Genomic DNA, 16,551 nt, shown 5'->3' with positions numbered 1-16,551 from the left:
CTGGATGATTGAGAATCTTCACAGACCTAGAATTCGGTGCACAATTTTCTTTGGGGGTTCTTAAATCAACACAGGATCAAAAATTTACATACAGCACACCTAATATTTGGGTAAAATGTCTCTTCGAAAGATTCACCTTGACCAAACATTTTTTGTTTACCATGAACAAGCTTCTGGCAGAATTCTGGTTGGATATTTCACGACTCTTCATGGTAGAATAGTAGAGTTCAGTTAAATTTTTTTTTCTTGGCATGGACTTGACTTATAAGCACAGTCCATATATTTTCAATAAGGTTGAAGTCAGGACTTGTTTTAAGCTTAATGTTAGCCTGCTTTATCCTCCACAATCAGCTCTGATGCGTGTTTGGGTTCACTGTCCTGTTGTGACTCCCAATCACGTTTCCAGTGGTTTGAGGTTATGCTGAAGAATTCTGAGGTAGTCCTCCTTCTTCATTATTCCATCCACTTTGTGAAATGAACCAGTTCCACTGGCAGTAAAGCAGCCCCAGAGTACGACGCTGTCACCACCACCAGCTGGTACAGTGTCCCTGTGTACATGGTGGTCAGTATGGCCAAACAGCTCAATCTTTGTCTCATCTGACCATACAGATGTCCTCCAGAAGGCTTTTTCTTTGTCCGTGTGGTCAGCTTCAAACTTTAGTTAAGCTTGAAGGTGTCAATTTTGGAGCAGGGGGTTATTTCTTGGATAGCAGCCTCTTGGTCCATAGTGATATAAAACTCACTGAACTGTAAACAGTGATCCATCAGCTTCTAGTCCATGGCAGGGCTGTGCCATGGTAGTTCCTGGATTGTTCCTGACCATCCGAACCAATTTCCTTTCAGCTGAGGGTGACCGTTTGGGTTTTCTTGAAACAAAGTGGCTTGGCAAAGTGACTACACCTCACAATAACTTGCATACAATTGTTTGAACTGATCTTGGGATTTGCAGTTGTTTCGAAATGGCTCCAAGAGACATTCCGGAGTTGTGTGAGTTCTGTGATCTTTCTCAGATCTGCACTAAGCTCCTTGGACTTTCCCATTTTACTGTGTGTTGGTCAATCCAATGAGTGCTGTAAACAAACTATTTTTATGAAGGCACAGAGAAGCTACCAACTGTAGTCTATCATAATCACTAACAGGAAGTTAAGAGGCCTTACCCTTGGCAAGATGAGACGGCACCTCTGAATTAATAATCTAAGTGAGTGTATGTAAATGTTTGACCCTGTATGTATACTTTGACCCTGTGTTGATTTCAGAAAACCCAAAGAAAATTGTGAACCGAATTTTAGTTTGTTTCTTTTTTTTTTTTAAAGATGTATGCTGTACATTCATTCTGCCACAGAATCAGAACAGTTCAGAGAAATCATTGAAAGCCCAAAATATTGCCATGACATTCATGTCACTGTATGTAATCTTCTAACCATAACGGTGTTCCTTGCTTTTCTCATGCCTTTTTTTATGCCCTGTCAAAGTTGGCCAAATCTCCAAAACCCAGTTTTGACCAAATACATCCCTGGGATGGTCTCATTAAGAGACGAGGCCAACAGGACATTCTCTTGGCCAAGGCACTGCCAGTTCACCAGTTTACTATGTCATACTAAGACAGCTGAAATGAGCGATTGCGTCTCCCTGACTTCTGAATTAAATTGATCTTGGGCATTGATCTGACCTGTTTAATTTTGAGCCTCTCCTCGTAAGGAAGAGCATCAAATGTCTTCTCCAAAATCAAGTTGACAACATTAGCAACGTTTGCCATTTTGCACAGCTAACAGCTTAAAATAAACAGCCTTTACTGAACTGAAACGAAAGCAAGCAACAAACTCATGAGCTCTGTATTTACAATTTTATTTACAGTATATACAAATGGAAATAGGAACTGTATATTGGTAGGAAAAGAACGAGAATGAGCAACAGCTAGTCTCATGATTTCACTTGCCAACACATCGCATGGACTGAGCCTGAATCCTGTATAATTTTAAAACGCTTTCATGACATTCAAAAGAGATTTGAGAGTTCCTCCAATCATCATACAGAAGCCCAGCGTCCAGTCCCGCCTTACTGTCACTGACTCTCCACAGACCCCCAGTGAACCCAGGCGTCTGGAAATAGTTTTAAAAGCATATTGTCCAATAAATGTCTAGCTTTGCTGCACTAAGATCAAAGCATATCCCATAGTAATATCAAACTACAGAGACACTGAGGGGGGAGGGAAAATCATGTGACCAGATGACGACAACCAGCGAGAAATAACTGCTGAACGAACTAGCCGTAAAGCTGAGCACTTTCTAGCACAAAAGACGAGTTAAGTAGTGTAAATACATATTTAACAAACTTTTTCATGACATTTTAGAGGAAGCTGGGCTTCCCTTGCAGTCTTAGGAGTTGCCTCGGACACACAGTCATTGTAAACTGAAGGTGTCAGGACATTGGTGGAGTTGGATATGAATGTGCATGTAAGTGCAATGGGTGTTTAAAAGGATTTCCCAGTTACATGAACGACCTCATTCATTTGCCCCAGGGTTCCTTTGCCCCGACATGTTCAGACCATTTCTTTGTTGTACCTGATTGCACAACACTGCCCACTGTTCCATTTCTATGGACTTTTCATGCTTCTGACCATTTTTGGTTCTTTATGACCAGTACTTTCCAGATATTCCTGCAACTCTAGCTGTAAGGTCTCTTAGCAGCCTTCCTGATAAGTCCATCTCTTGTCCTTTCATCAATTTTCAAGGGGCGTCCTGTTCTTGGTAATGTCACTATGGTGCCCAATTTTCTCTTTGATGAAGGCCTTCATACGGAAGCCGCAAGAGGCCCTTCATATAATCTTTTCTTTTTATTCACCTTGTTATCCCGAGATAACGACATAATTAATTCAGGATCTCGAGAAAACACCACAACTAATTCGAGATCTCAAGAAAACAAAACCGTTATTCCGAGATAACGACATAATTAATTCGGGATGTCGAGAAAACAACACAACTAATTCGAGATCCCGAGAAAACAAAACAATTATTCCGTGATCTCGAGAAAACAAGACAATTATTTCATGATCTCGAGAAAACAGCTGAGATTTCTAGCAGAGCTGCGCCCCCCTGTGGGTCAGACAACGAAGACTTAGAAATTGGCGGACATCTAACAGACCAGAAATGGCGTTTTACGATGCCTTGAGAGAGAGAGGGCCAGTCTTCTGCGGAGGTGCCGCGGACTAATTTTGAAATTATCCCTTATTAAAAGACTTAATGCAATCTCTCCCTGATCAAAATATTGCCTTATTAGGTGATCGATTATTCCAGACATTCTAATGACCAAAGTTGCGTCTAGACAGAATGAGAAATAGCCCCAAAGTCAGCATATCACAAGTCTCTTGGCGCACCTGAATGAACCATTTCTCAGCTGTTTACTCGAGATCATGAAATAAATCATTTTGTTTTCTCGAGATCTCGAATTAGTTGTGGTGTTTTCTCGAGATCCTGAATTAATTATGTCGTTATCTCGGGATAACAAGGTGAATAAAAAAAAAAAAAAAAGGATTATATGAAGGGCCTCTCGCGGCTTCCGTACCTTCATAATGTTTCATGGCAGATTTAATGTTTTGGAAGCTCCTTTCTCCTGATCGATTAGCTTTTGACTCCGAGATCCTGTACATGCTTTGTAAACTCTTCGTGGACCACAGCTTCAGCAGTCGGATGAAACCAAGATGATGTCAAGAAAATTCAAACAGCTTCTGTTTATTTGGGGTTAATCAGAATCACTTCATTGAGGACGGGGCTATGATTGGTTAATTCTGAGCACAGTAACATGCCTGAGCACAGGGTGGGTGCGCACACTTGTATAACCAGGTTATTGCAAGTTATTCACTTGAATTTTGTTGGTTACTAGATCATATTAATAGTGGGGGGAAATCTGACATGCTTTATCTTGGTTTAGTTTTTAAATCAAAGGGTGTGTCGATTTTTAAACAATCGACTACTTCATGTGCCTTGTCGTGGACTGGAATCTTTTTCCTCCCTTGCACACAGCATTTCCAGCATGGTCTCTGGATTTACTGCAACCCTAATAAGGATACAGCCATTACTGAGGAACGAATGTTAACTTAGTTGACATAACTTAATGTTAACCAGTTCTGTGAAGAATATTAACTTCCTATAAATTCCCAGCTCTCTCGCTTCCCACTAATGAGAAATGTTCTGCACCAACCATATTATATTATTTGAAATATACATTTATATCTATTTTCCTCTTGACACCAGCACCAATGAAACACATACTGTACTGTACGTCACAGACGAACTGCTGAGGAACATTTTCTAGATTTGTTCCTGTAGCCGGGGGTTCAAATCAGATTAACTCAGAGCCGTGTAAGGGGTACTGCAGTATAATGTCAAAATATATTAAGCATACACAGTTTTATACACCTGAGGACTGAAAGTGTTTTCGTTTAAAGGGTGTATACGCATCAAGTCTGCGTTTGTGATCAAATTGTTACAAGGCAGGGAAGTTGTTCAGGAGATTTCGATCATGACCAACTACTCTAAATACTTCTGAGAGAGTCCAGGCACGAAACAAACCAGCACGCATGAAAAGTAAACAGTAGTTAGACTGGAAACGAAAACTAATTTTATAGATGTGATGTGACAGTTAACAGTGCAGAATCGTACTTCATTTCTAGCAAAAATACAGAAGTTAATTTCGATAAACTCATGCATTAAATAATCCAGTAGTTCTAAAGATATTTGCTTTGTTATGATCCGTTGCCGTCTCAGATCAGGTGTGTATATTCGACTGTGGTTCGTTATGTCATGGCCTTTGTGCTTTTTCCTGCAGGAGGAAGAGTAAAAACCTGGAAAAGGCGGTGGTTCATTTTAACCGACAACTGCCTGTACTACTTTGAGTACACGACGGTTAGTAGGTTTGCGTTACATTATGCATTTGTTCAATGTTAATTTAGTCACTTTTGAAAAAGTGGTCAATTCTAGTAAAGCTTTACTGTGTGACCGTGGTCTGTATGTCACAGGACAAGGAGCCACGGGGAATCATCCCACTGGAGAACCTCAGTATCAGAGAAGTGGATGAGCCCAGGAAGCCTGTGAGTGTCGCCTCTTAATCCTTAGACTAACAGACAAGCAAGATCAAATGTGAAGTTTTGTTTTGTTTGTCTCATCTCATCTCATTATCTCTAGCCGCTTTATCCTGTTCTACAGGGTCGCAGGCAAGCTGGAGCCTATCCCAGCTGACTACGGGCGAAAGGCAGGGTACACCCTGGACAAGTCGCCAGGTCATCACAGGGCTGACACATAGACACAGACAACCATTCACACTCACATTCACACCTACGGTCAATTTAGAGCCACCAGTTAACCTAACCTGCATGTCTTTGGACTGTGGGGGAAACCGGAGCACCCGGAGGAAACCCACGCGGACACGGGGAGAACATGCAAACTCCGCACAGAAAGGCCCTCGCCGGCCACGGGGCTCAAACCCAGACCTTCTTGCTGTGAGGCGACAGCGCTAACCACTACACCACCGTGCCGCTGTTTTGTATGTGTCACACAAATACTTTCCCATCGAGTTTAAAAAAAAAAGTTAACGTGAAAATGCAGTCTGGAATAACCTATTGAGATGGCATCGTCCCCTAAAATGCATCCTGGTTACTTGAGTGTGAAAACAATCTTAGGGTCTTACAGTACATGCAACTTTAAAGAGCTGATGACACGAACATGACTCTATGCAATTTCTTAAACTATACAACATGGCAAACATGTTAGATTTCTGTTATAATTACGTGAAAAGAAGCTGTTGTTACGCAAATATCCAACTTTTAATTGCACAGCGCAGGAAAACTGGGTCCGTGGCTCGCGGCCATATTGTGACGTCAGCGGGAAAACGCTGCGGTTCACTGGCTGTTCTACTCTGGTTCTACTCAATGGAAATGGCGCATGAAAACGCCGGTGAACACTCTAGTGCTAGCTCTTCCTCTTCTGGGAGTCTAGAATTGTGTTGATCTCTTCCGAATAGAATCTATGATAGCCTACCCTCTTTACCCTTTGCCTCTCGTTGCTAGGCGGCAGTTACATGAAAGCCGCAAGCTTTCACAAGCAAATACGTGACTGATATCACGCCGACTTTATGATTACATTTATGATTATCATGTAGAATCTATAGCTCTACGTACCTTTATCTTATGTTGTTTCACAACACATGTTCTGACAGGAGGACTGTCTTTGGATCTGGCGTAGCTACTAGTAGACCCCCTCCAGAATACTGGCAATGTTGCCAGATTGGGAGGAATCCCGCCCAGTTGGGCGGTTTAAAGTGCATTTTGGTGGGTTTTGAACATATTTTGGGCTGGAAAACGTCAGCAGTATCTGGCAACAGTATCTGGTGACGTTTTCCAGCCCAAAATATGTTCAAAACCCACCAAAATGCACTTGAAACTGCTCAACTGGGCGGGAAACCTCCCAATCTGGCAACACTGTGTAGGCACTGCTGATGGTAGTAACACACGTTTGTGCTGAACTGAACACCCAAGAGATTCCTTTAAGCTGGGAAGGGTGTCAAAACAATCCAAATCGAAGTGTTCAGAGCACAGGACGGATGTTGGTGAGGGCTCCCACTTGTCACGAGTGCGCCTGACTTGCTTCACCCACTTCGCATGCAGCTCGGGATCTTTGGGAAACTTGAATAAACTTACCCCATCCTTGTAGGTTTTGGAGCAAAAGCCGGCAACACAACGTGAAGGCATAATAACTAATATATATATAAAAAATGTATAATAATAATGACAAACTGAACACCTGTCGCATCAACAACAAACTGGTAAGTTAGGAGGAAGGTTCTTTCGCTGACGTCATATAGCTCCTCCTCCTCTTTCGTCTCCTGGGTGCTGCAGCCCCGTCAAATTTGCCCAAATAGCCGCGTTTTTTTATCATAACTTGTAAAATAGGCGCCTTCGTGAATTAATATATGGATCATCGGGAATTACTTTGTTATAAAACATCGCCAAAGATGTCAAAAACGTGTCATCAGCACTTTAATACCTACAACCAAACACCCTTTTTTCCTCCCCAGAACTGTTTTGAGCTCTACAACCCGAGTCACAAGGGTCAGGTGATCAAAGCATGCAAGACGGAGGCTGATGGTCGAGTGGTGGAAGGGAACCATGTGGTCTACAGGATATCAGCCCCCACACCAGAGGAGAAAGAGGAGTGGATCAAATCTATAAAGTAAGTAACTGTAACATGACCACCAGTTTCCCTCCTTAAAAAAGATAGAGAACGGTGTCATTTATATTAACGTAACTAGCAGCAGTTAAAGGAGAACTGAAGGCAAAATTTTTAATCAAAATTCTATTTCTCATTTTATTAAATATAGGAATGCGTTTCTGTCACTGCTATAGCAAGTTATGAGTGTTTGAAATACGCTATGTAATATATATATCAGTCCATATGTCAAAGCAACGGCCGTAAACGAGATTCGTTGAGACCTGTGCGAGACATCGTAGGACGGAGGTAAAACGTACAGCGGAAATCAAAGTGACTGACATCTGCCAACGTTATCAAAAGACATGCGCGCCCTCTTTCGAACGCTGATGTAATCAAGCCGGAAGTTTTGTTTGTTTTGATAGCGATCAGGAAAGTTTGAAAAAAAGTAGACAGTAATCATCATTTAAACTCGTTTCTGTACAATATTTCGTTTGGAAAACAGTTTTCAAAATGGCGGCACTGACACCTGGCTGACACTTAACGTTTAGAAGTCTCGCACAAGTCTCGTGAAGATCGAGCGGATAAACAACGCCTGCTGTGGACCAAACGAACTAAATTCAACATGGCTAAAAACCGAATAGGCTGATAAGTATGATATTTAATTGCCAATATGAGTCATGATATAAGGTTACTAAAACCGAAAACGTAATTGAATAACACGTTAATTAAGAAATAAAGCAAGTTTAAAAATGACTTCGGTTCTCCGTTAAAGGGTGACCGACGCAGTGGAGGGGTTGCTTATGCATGCGATCAGGTTGATTTTTTTTTTTGGGGGGGGGGGGACAGAATGCACTCACAGCACTTGCTCCACAACGCCATACTTCTCATGGGTTTTTCCTGCCAGAATGAGTGAGGCGATTAGTCAGTATGTATAGCACCATGGTGGAGACACACAGAGAGCTCGAGCACCAGCAGACCCAGCTCTCACATGCCATCCGTTTCAGCTAATCTGTCTGCTAATGCTAATGAAGTTCAGTGCATTATTTTCTCCTTAGCAGAGGAGTAGCTCATAACAGGATTTTTGGGCCGTGAAAACTGGAGCGCTCATGAATCGGGGCTCTTTTGTAGGCCACATCTCTGCTGTTCAGGCCGGTTTAAGTGCGTCAGGGTGCTTACTGTTTAACACCAAAGAAGGGGGGGGGGGAGCACACTTCTTCAGCTGGATTGATTCCAACTCAGAGGAGAGGTGGGTTAACTTCAGAAACCATAGAAACCTAACTAGGCCACTGAACAAACCTTTCTCTCTAGTTAAAGCAGGGGTTTGTAGAAACGTGCTTGCATTTCCATATCAAAGATGCTCAAGTCTCTGCTTTCCCTCCCTTTTTGCCCATAATTGATGGCTTCGCTTTTCATCTGTTTCCTCAGAGCCAGCATCAGCAGGGATCCCTTCTACGACATGCTGGCTACCAGGAAACGCCGCATCGCCAACAAGAAGTGATGAGTGGCTCGTCGCCATGCATGAGGTCTTGTGACATCAGCAGTGTAGGACTTTGTCACGAGGGCTGATTCTCTACAATTTAAGCCCATCATCCCTTATTTCGCTCCGTTTTCCCTCCATGTATAAGAGCAAGATGTGGCCGCTGCTGTTTTCCCTGCACTTGCATGGATGTCGGCGCGCACGCACACATGGACAGAGCATTACGGATTGGCACGATTCAACCATGAAATCCCAACGCGTTCAGACCTCAATCTATGCCCAGTCACTAAAGCGCCACTTTGCTCATACGATTAGTAAGAACGGCAGGCTGGAGCCAGTTAGGATTATGGAAATGAACTGGTGTCCAGTAGCTGTTATTTATTATCATCAAGTAAATATAAGCTCTTATTGTAAGATGTTTCTTTAATGACCAATGAGCTACAGCGTACTCCAATCATCCACACGTTATATCCTACGTTGACATTTCACTGTAAATCTATCTGACATAGACTATCATCTCACTATGGTGCTGAACGAGTTTGTCTGTGCAATTTGTTCAAGAGAAACGGCATAAAAACTTGAAAGGTTTCTAATATAAATGTGGGAATGAAATTTAACACTATGTGGCAGTCTTAAGTCAGCTGGACTGATATTTCTTTAATTTGTAGACCGAGTACAGGGGTGCTTTTGCATCCTTTTAGCTTTCTTTGTAAATGGGCTGGTGCCAGCGAGTTTAAGTTTTGTTTTGTCCTGAGAAATGAGCGTTAAGAGACACCACAGGGCCGAGGTCTGTGTGACCTGAAGATATCGCGACACAAATGTCGGTTTTATGGAGTTTTCTATTGGTTTGACCTCCGGGGGCCTCGAGCCACATGTATCACTCTAGTCAGTGTACAAGTACTGATCTGGGATCGGCCTTTAATCTATTCTTGTTTCTGATTATATGGACAAGATGGATCCTAGATCAGCTCTTTACTCTGAGACTCTTGATGTAGAAGTTTGACAGTGTATTGATGTGTTGTGAATGTTTATCCCCGTTAAAAGCTAAAACTTTGCTTGCCTTTATGTTCCCTTTACAAACACAAGTGAATATCTTTTTATATTTATTTTCTCTGTGAAACGTTTGACCTGTAATTGCCGATACTATGGACTTAAGTTATGTGTAAATACTGTAAACAGTTGTCCTCTTTGTGTATGTATGAATTACTGCATATAAAATCACTACAGCTATGGTTCGGGAAACTTCTATTGGCAGCTTTATATTGCCGTCATGTCACGTGATTCAGAATTATTATTATTATTATAATGATAAAATGTTGATTTATATGTATTTGTAAGATAAGAGCTCTAGCCCAGGGTGGAATATTATCTTCTGTTGCCCTGTGAAGCTATACATTAATTTTTATATGACTGTAAAAGCTATTCGTCATTACCATAAAATAATCATAAAGCTTTAACCCTGAATCTGATGGAGTGCCCACATTCATTTTGCACACAATCAACATCTCAAACCTATAGTAGTTCGTAGTAGAACAGTCCTGGGGTATGTATAGAAGTGAAAAACAAGCAAAGAATAAAATCAAAATGGATTCAGACAGTATGAACATAAATTTCCAAAACTAATTGGCAAAAACACAGGCCTAATTATTTTACAAAGTACACTTTCATTTTTAATATTTATTAAAGGAACAGTCCACCGTACTTCCATAATGAAATATGCTCTTATCTGAATTGAGACGAGCTGCTCCGTACCTCTCCGAGCTTTGCGCGACCTCCCAGTCAGTCAGACGCAGTCAGACGCACTGTCACTCCTGTTAGCAATGTAGCTAGGCTCAGTATGGCCAATGGTATTTTTTGGGGCTGTAGTTAGATGCGACCAAACTCTTCCGCATTTTTCCTGTTTACATAGGTTTATATGACCAGTGACATGAAACAAGTTCAGTTACACAAATTGAAACGTAGCGATTTTCTATGCTATGGAAAGTGCGCACTATAATGACAGGCGTACTAACACCTTCTGCACGCTTCGGCAGCGCATTGATATCTGAGCTCCGTATCAATGCGCTGCCAAAGCACGCAGAAGGTGTTAGTACGCCTGTCATTATAGTGCGGACTTTCCATAGCATAGAAAATCGCTACGTTTCAATTTGTGTAACTGAACTTGTTTCATATCACTGGTCATATAAACCTATGTAAACAGGAGAAACGCGGAAGAGTTTGGTCGCATCTAACTACAGCCCCAAAAAATACCATTGGCCATACTGAGCCTAGCTACATTGCTAACAGGAGTGACAGCGCGTCTGACTGACTGGGAGGTCGCGCAAAGCTCGGAGAGGTACGGAGCAGCTCGTCTCAATTCAGATAAGAGCATATTTCATTATGGAAGTACGGTAGACTGTTCCTTTGAACCCATTCACATATGGATATGAATAGAAATAATCATCTATAAAAAGCTATGGATGCAAAAAGTTTTTCAGTATCAGGTTCTTGGTATTTTTAGTGTTCGTATTATTAGCAATTCAGTTTAAACACCACTGAACTCGTATTTTAATATGTTACTCTGAAAACCACACAGCTGCATTTGTTTTGAATTAATCTCCTTGAAATTCAAAGTAGTTTTACTTGAGTGTGGAATGAGGGACACGGATATTCGTTCATTTTGTTCAAGGCTGTTGACTGTGTTTGCCTGTCCCTGGGGATCCCGGATAATTAACACGGTTGTAAATTGAATTTGACTGCTCAGATATCTGAATTTGTGAACAGTAAAATAAACTACTTAATCTCGAGTGAGGCGAACTCAAAACAAATAAATACAGATACGTTGGAATATATTTCACTGCTATGAATGGTGTTAACATTTGAATCTCATCTCATATCATCTCTAGCCGCTTTATCCTGTTCTACAGGGTCGCAGGCAAGCTGGAGCCTATCCCAGCTGACTACGGGCGAAAGGCGGGGTACACCCTGGACAAGTCGCCAGGTCATCACAGGGCTGACACATAGACACAGACAACCATTCACACTCACATTCACACCTACGGTCAATTTAGAGTCACCAGTTAACCTAACCTGCATGTCTTTGGACTGTGGGGGAAACCGGAGCACCCGGAGGAAACCCACGCGGACACGGGGAGAACATGCAAACTCCACACAGAAAGGCCCTCGCCGGCCACGGGGCTCGAACCCGGACCTTCTTGCTGTGAGGCGACAGCGCTAACGTTAACAATCGAATATTTTTCCTTTTTTTTGCTTCTGTGAAAAGGAATATTTTGGAGCATTCTATCTACCGGAGCCCAAACTGGTCCTTCGGTGACCGACACCACAATGCAGACAATAAACCTAATCTTAAAAAAAAATTCCCAGACACAATTTTGCTCCATGTTTAATATTGGCCTTGTTTTAATACTGGCTAAGCTTATCAGATTATCGGACTGATTTCATACAGCACTTTGGGTGGGTGGGGAGGGACGGGACAAAACCCTCACCCACCCAGCTTTGAACTCACCCACAGTGTAGTATTTATAAAAACCCTTCTCAGAAAAACACCTGTATCATAGTACAGCTCCTGAGTTGGCTTTATGTTGGCTTACTTTATTTTCATATTTAATATTTCTATCAATTTGGACGACAAAAAAAATAGTCATTCAGTGAACACAGAAGAAATATGAACTGTATTAAATGAGGACAGGCTGGTTTCCACAATGGCTCAGCTGGCTTTAGGCTACTAAAAAATATAGAGCATGGCATGTTTAAGAGAGAACATATTTAGAGATTGGTCTGATTTTTTTTTTTTCCAGAGGATGAAAGCTTGCTTGTACATCTGGTCTCTAAATGCTGTACACTTTAAAGCCAGCACTAACAATCTTGCACCGTTCCTTAGTCTGTCCAAGGTTATCACTGCTTGGGTTTCCTGGTACTGTCCGATTTCAAAGAGTGACAAGTAACTGATCTGGTATGCTTTAACCCAGTGTTTCTCAACCAGTTTTTTTTCCAAATTGAAGCTAATTTTTACTCGTAGTAGGGTACGCATCTGACATCACATTAAGCTACGGTCACGCGATGGGTTATCGATGAAAATGAGGCATTTTGGTGGCGATGCACGGTGATCTACACGTGAGCTAAAAGTTGTGGTCACACAGCAGGTGAACACTTAACTGTCACGCCTTTGCGCGCTCGAGTCTGGTGCGACTCGAGAGGCTGTGCTCGCTTGGGACCTAGTCGTTATGGGAAACGCTTGATACTGATTTGAGCGCATGCGCAGATATGGACGCTGTTTTCACAGAGGCTTTGCGAAGCATCGTCACGTTTGTTTATAGCCATGTTTAAATACTCTGCTTTATGATTCTGCTTTTGTAAATATCACACCTGCTAATAAACACTCTTCCTGCACTTAGATCTGTCTACTACCGTCTCTCTTGTAGTGTCCCGATTCCCAGATCTTTAACCCAGCCACGTATAAAAAGTTGTACGCCGCCATGCTCTTCCAGGTTTTCATCTGTTTGTCTGTGTAGAACGATGTCTGCAGCATCAGGTAGTCTAAGATGTTGGGGAACTAAACGGATGGATAATTTTCCATCTTGAAGGAAAAATCCTGTGTTGGTGTGTAAGGATCTAATCCCACTCAGTGGTTTTAATAACTTGCTTGTTTTCTGGACACAAACATGGCAATAAGTCCTTGTGTTAATGGACCAGACTCCACTTTTGGATCATTAATCCCTTTTGACTGAGAATGTCCTGCATGCATGGTTTGGATTCTGGCACAGCCGTACAGTTTTAAACACAACACCTACAATTAAACAGTTTGTTTTTATTGCGTTTATTTAATTCCTGGGCTCCCATCTGTAACAGGAAGTGACGCTGCATTCCGTTAATACACATTACAATAGATTATTAGATTCTCATAGAATAGATAAGCCAAAATAATCGGTGATCTTTTTTTAATGGGCCCCGATTGGCTACAAGTATGAATAGGTGGGCCTTAAAGCAGAAAAGGTTAAAGTGCATATCACGGGTAAATTCAGGAGTAAGATCAATGTAATTCTCCTATTTTATATTACACTTTGGTCAAATATCTGTAACATTTTGCATTTTATGCAATTTTTCTTTTTACCCTGCGCAATACCAGAAAAATTCAGTTGAAATCAAGCCATTTGAGTTGAATTGGTCCGCCTCTGAAAAAACTTGCCATTTGGATTTCCCGGGAAACGTTGATTTTCGTGACGTCACGTGCGGGACGCCTCCCTCTGAATCCTACGTCAGCGCTGGTTTGTTTATGAGAAAACGACCTGGTGGTTTTCTGCAAATTTCTTCAACATTATCACTTTTTTTTTTTTTATTACAGTGTTCTCTACTACCTGAAGTTACAGCTCGGCGGTAGTATTGAGCAGCCGTCGGCGGGGGGTTCGCGAGGGGGGTGTCCCCCCTTGCACCAGAAAATTTTGAAATAAGAAACCCCTCAGATGCCATTTCCTGGCATCTAAGTTGCATGTTATTTATTTCGCAAGTAGCTGCTTTTGTGCAAAATCTTCTGACATTGGGAGCCGACTTTACATTTATTTTGTCACTCCGTTACTGAAAGGTTTATTGAATAGAATATTTGTTTTTAGTTGAATTCTACACAAAATTACCTTTCATTTGATGTACAGTATGTGTCTTTTCTTTCCACCGTACTCCTCTCAGAAGTCTGAGGCAATCGGAGCCACTTAACTGACACGCACTCCTCTGTCGCCGCACTACACATGCGTAGTGACAAGCGAGCGGGCAAGCGTTAAGGGCCTCTGTTGAACTTATTGTAAAGTAAAGCGCATCAACGATCTGTGACCAGAGAATTACTTTGGTGTTTGTATTGGCGTGGTTTTTTTTACTTTTCTTTGAAGTAAACTTTTACTTTTTTTGACTGGGCAGCCAAAAATTAAAGCTCGGCGGCGCATTTATGAGTTGGCGGTAATAGCTCTTCTAGCCGTTATGACTCTGCGGGCCGCCGAGTCATTAACGATAGTGGAGAACACTGAATTATTAAAATGGTTAAGAGATGTAGCGTAGGAGGGTGTAGCAACACCAATTTTGATGGGATTAGTACTTATCGTTTTCCAAAAGACCGGACAATGAGAGAGAAACGGGAGCGCTTGGTCTACACAGGCTGTGCACTGAAACCGTGCAAGCTCGCGCAGCCTGCTGGCACTTCCGCAGGTAACATCACGAATCTGGCTCCAGACTCCCTTGGGATTTTTCCAGAGGCGTTTTGTTATTTTATTTTTTTTCTGCTGTAGACAGATGGCCTTGTGCAAAATTACCCTTCTGGATGAGTGTGTAAAGGGACATTCTTTCATATAAAAAAGAAAAGAAATTGGTCCAGAATATGCACTTTAAGAACCCCTGATTTAACTTACAGTACGTCATATTAGGGCTGCACGATTATGGGAAAAATGATAATCATGACTATCTTGATCAAAATTGTAATCACGATTATTAATCACGATTATTCTTGATGTTAGGGAAATCACTTAAATTTTATTTCACTATATTCAAACAAACAATATGAACAGCTTTCAGTGCAGAATGAAATTTAAGAGAAATTCTGATTTCCAAATGACAAATAAATGAAATTTTTCCAAGAAATTACCAAAGGATGAAGGAACTGAAAACTCAATTGCAACAATTACATAGCATTATACTGAGACCTACAAGTTTTTAGCTAGAAAGACCAGCCTATCAACATGCTCTGGCTTTAAACATGAGCGAAGGCAGGTCACAGCATTGCCTCCAGTGCTAAATAGTCTGTTGTTCCGACATAGTTAGCTTTTCTCTCTCACCTCAATCTGTTACCTACTCTCACGCTATCACCCCTTGAAGATACCGCTGCACTGAAGCTCTGTGCACTTGGCTTGATTGCTTATTTATTTAGGCGGAGTAATGAAACCTTACATGCGTCGGTTCGCCCCCTAATGGTTTGGTGGAGTACTGGTCAAAAAGTGCTTGATCAGATATGCAGCAGAGCTCGCATTTTAAATAGAAATAAATCGCGATTTTCATTTAATTTAATCGTGGCAGCTAAAATCGCGATTTTCGATTAAATTCGATTAATTGTGCAGCCCTACGTCATATCCCTAGTTTTCTGGGTGCCATGATTGAGCTCCTTATCAAATTCTTCCAAATTAGGCCAAATTACGTGCATCGGTGTAGGAAACATCAGGCCAGACACAGAGAAACAATACACATTGCATGATGTGCCTGATCACCTGGGTCCAGCGTAAAGGTCTTTTTCCTCCATTCTCATATCAAACCAGGCGACTCAACAACAGACACACTTTAACATGAAGAACTTCAGGGTCATTGAAACGTTTGTAAATCTGGGGAGAATTTAGTGTAGCCTATGAACACATTTACACACAACTTTACTAAAAGACAGGCCCAGGATTACCTTTTTGCTACTACTATCATGCGTCTTATTTTTGATACCCTATCTTTGCACTGAAGTCATACACAAGTGCAATTTAACAGATTTTTCACAGACTCATTATCAAGGTGAGCAGATGGAGCTGGAAAGCAAATGCAGACACCATACTGTACACTGCAGCTGTTACTGATTACCACCTACAAGCTGGGGCAGCAGGTAGAAGGTAATGAAATTATTTACTTATATTGTTGAACAACATGAATATCTACAAATAATCAGTTATAATTTAATCTTGTCTTTGTGGTTGGTCCTGAATTTTGGCACTAAGAGCAGGTGAGCAGTAACACTTTTCTGCCCCCTGCTGGTGAACCAGACTTATTCACAATACTGATTTCAGACTCACAGCATCATTATGAAGTCAGCAAAACTAAAACAGTTATATCATATTAATGCTTAGAATTTAAACAGTTTAAAAC

The 16,551-nt window shown here is 41.5% G+C and overlaps 1 protein-coding gene across 2 annotated transcripts in view; it reads left to right on the top strand.

The window, feature by feature from the left end:
- Positions 1-10,143, top strand: part of cyth3b (cytohesin 3b) — a 103,744-nt gene extending 93,601 nt beyond the window's left edge. For both annotated transcript variants that reach the window (XM_060901376.1, XM_060901375.1), the window contains exons 10-13: positions 4,825-4,901; positions 5,015-5,086; positions 7,069-7,223; positions 8,628-10,143. In XM_060901376.1, the coding sequence (XP_060757359.1) occupies positions 4,825-4,901; positions 5,015-5,086; positions 7,069-7,223; positions 8,628-8,700 (377 nt within the window). In that variant the 3' untranslated portion in view covers positions 8,701-10,143. The remainder of the gene's footprint in view (positions 1-4,824; positions 4,902-5,014; positions 5,087-7,068; positions 7,224-8,627) is intronic.
- The last annotated feature ends 6,408 nt before the right edge of the window (positions 10,144-16,551 follow it).

This window comes from Neoarius graeffei, chromosome 20, assembly GCF_027579695.1.
Source record: "Neoarius graeffei isolate fNeoGra1 chromosome 20, fNeoGra1.pri, whole genome shotgun sequence".
NCBI lineage: Eukaryota > Metazoa > Chordata > Actinopteri > Siluriformes > Ariidae > Neoarius > Neoarius graeffei.
Note: the sequence above shows the minus strand (reverse complement) of the source record. Positions and strands in the feature narration are given on the sequence as shown.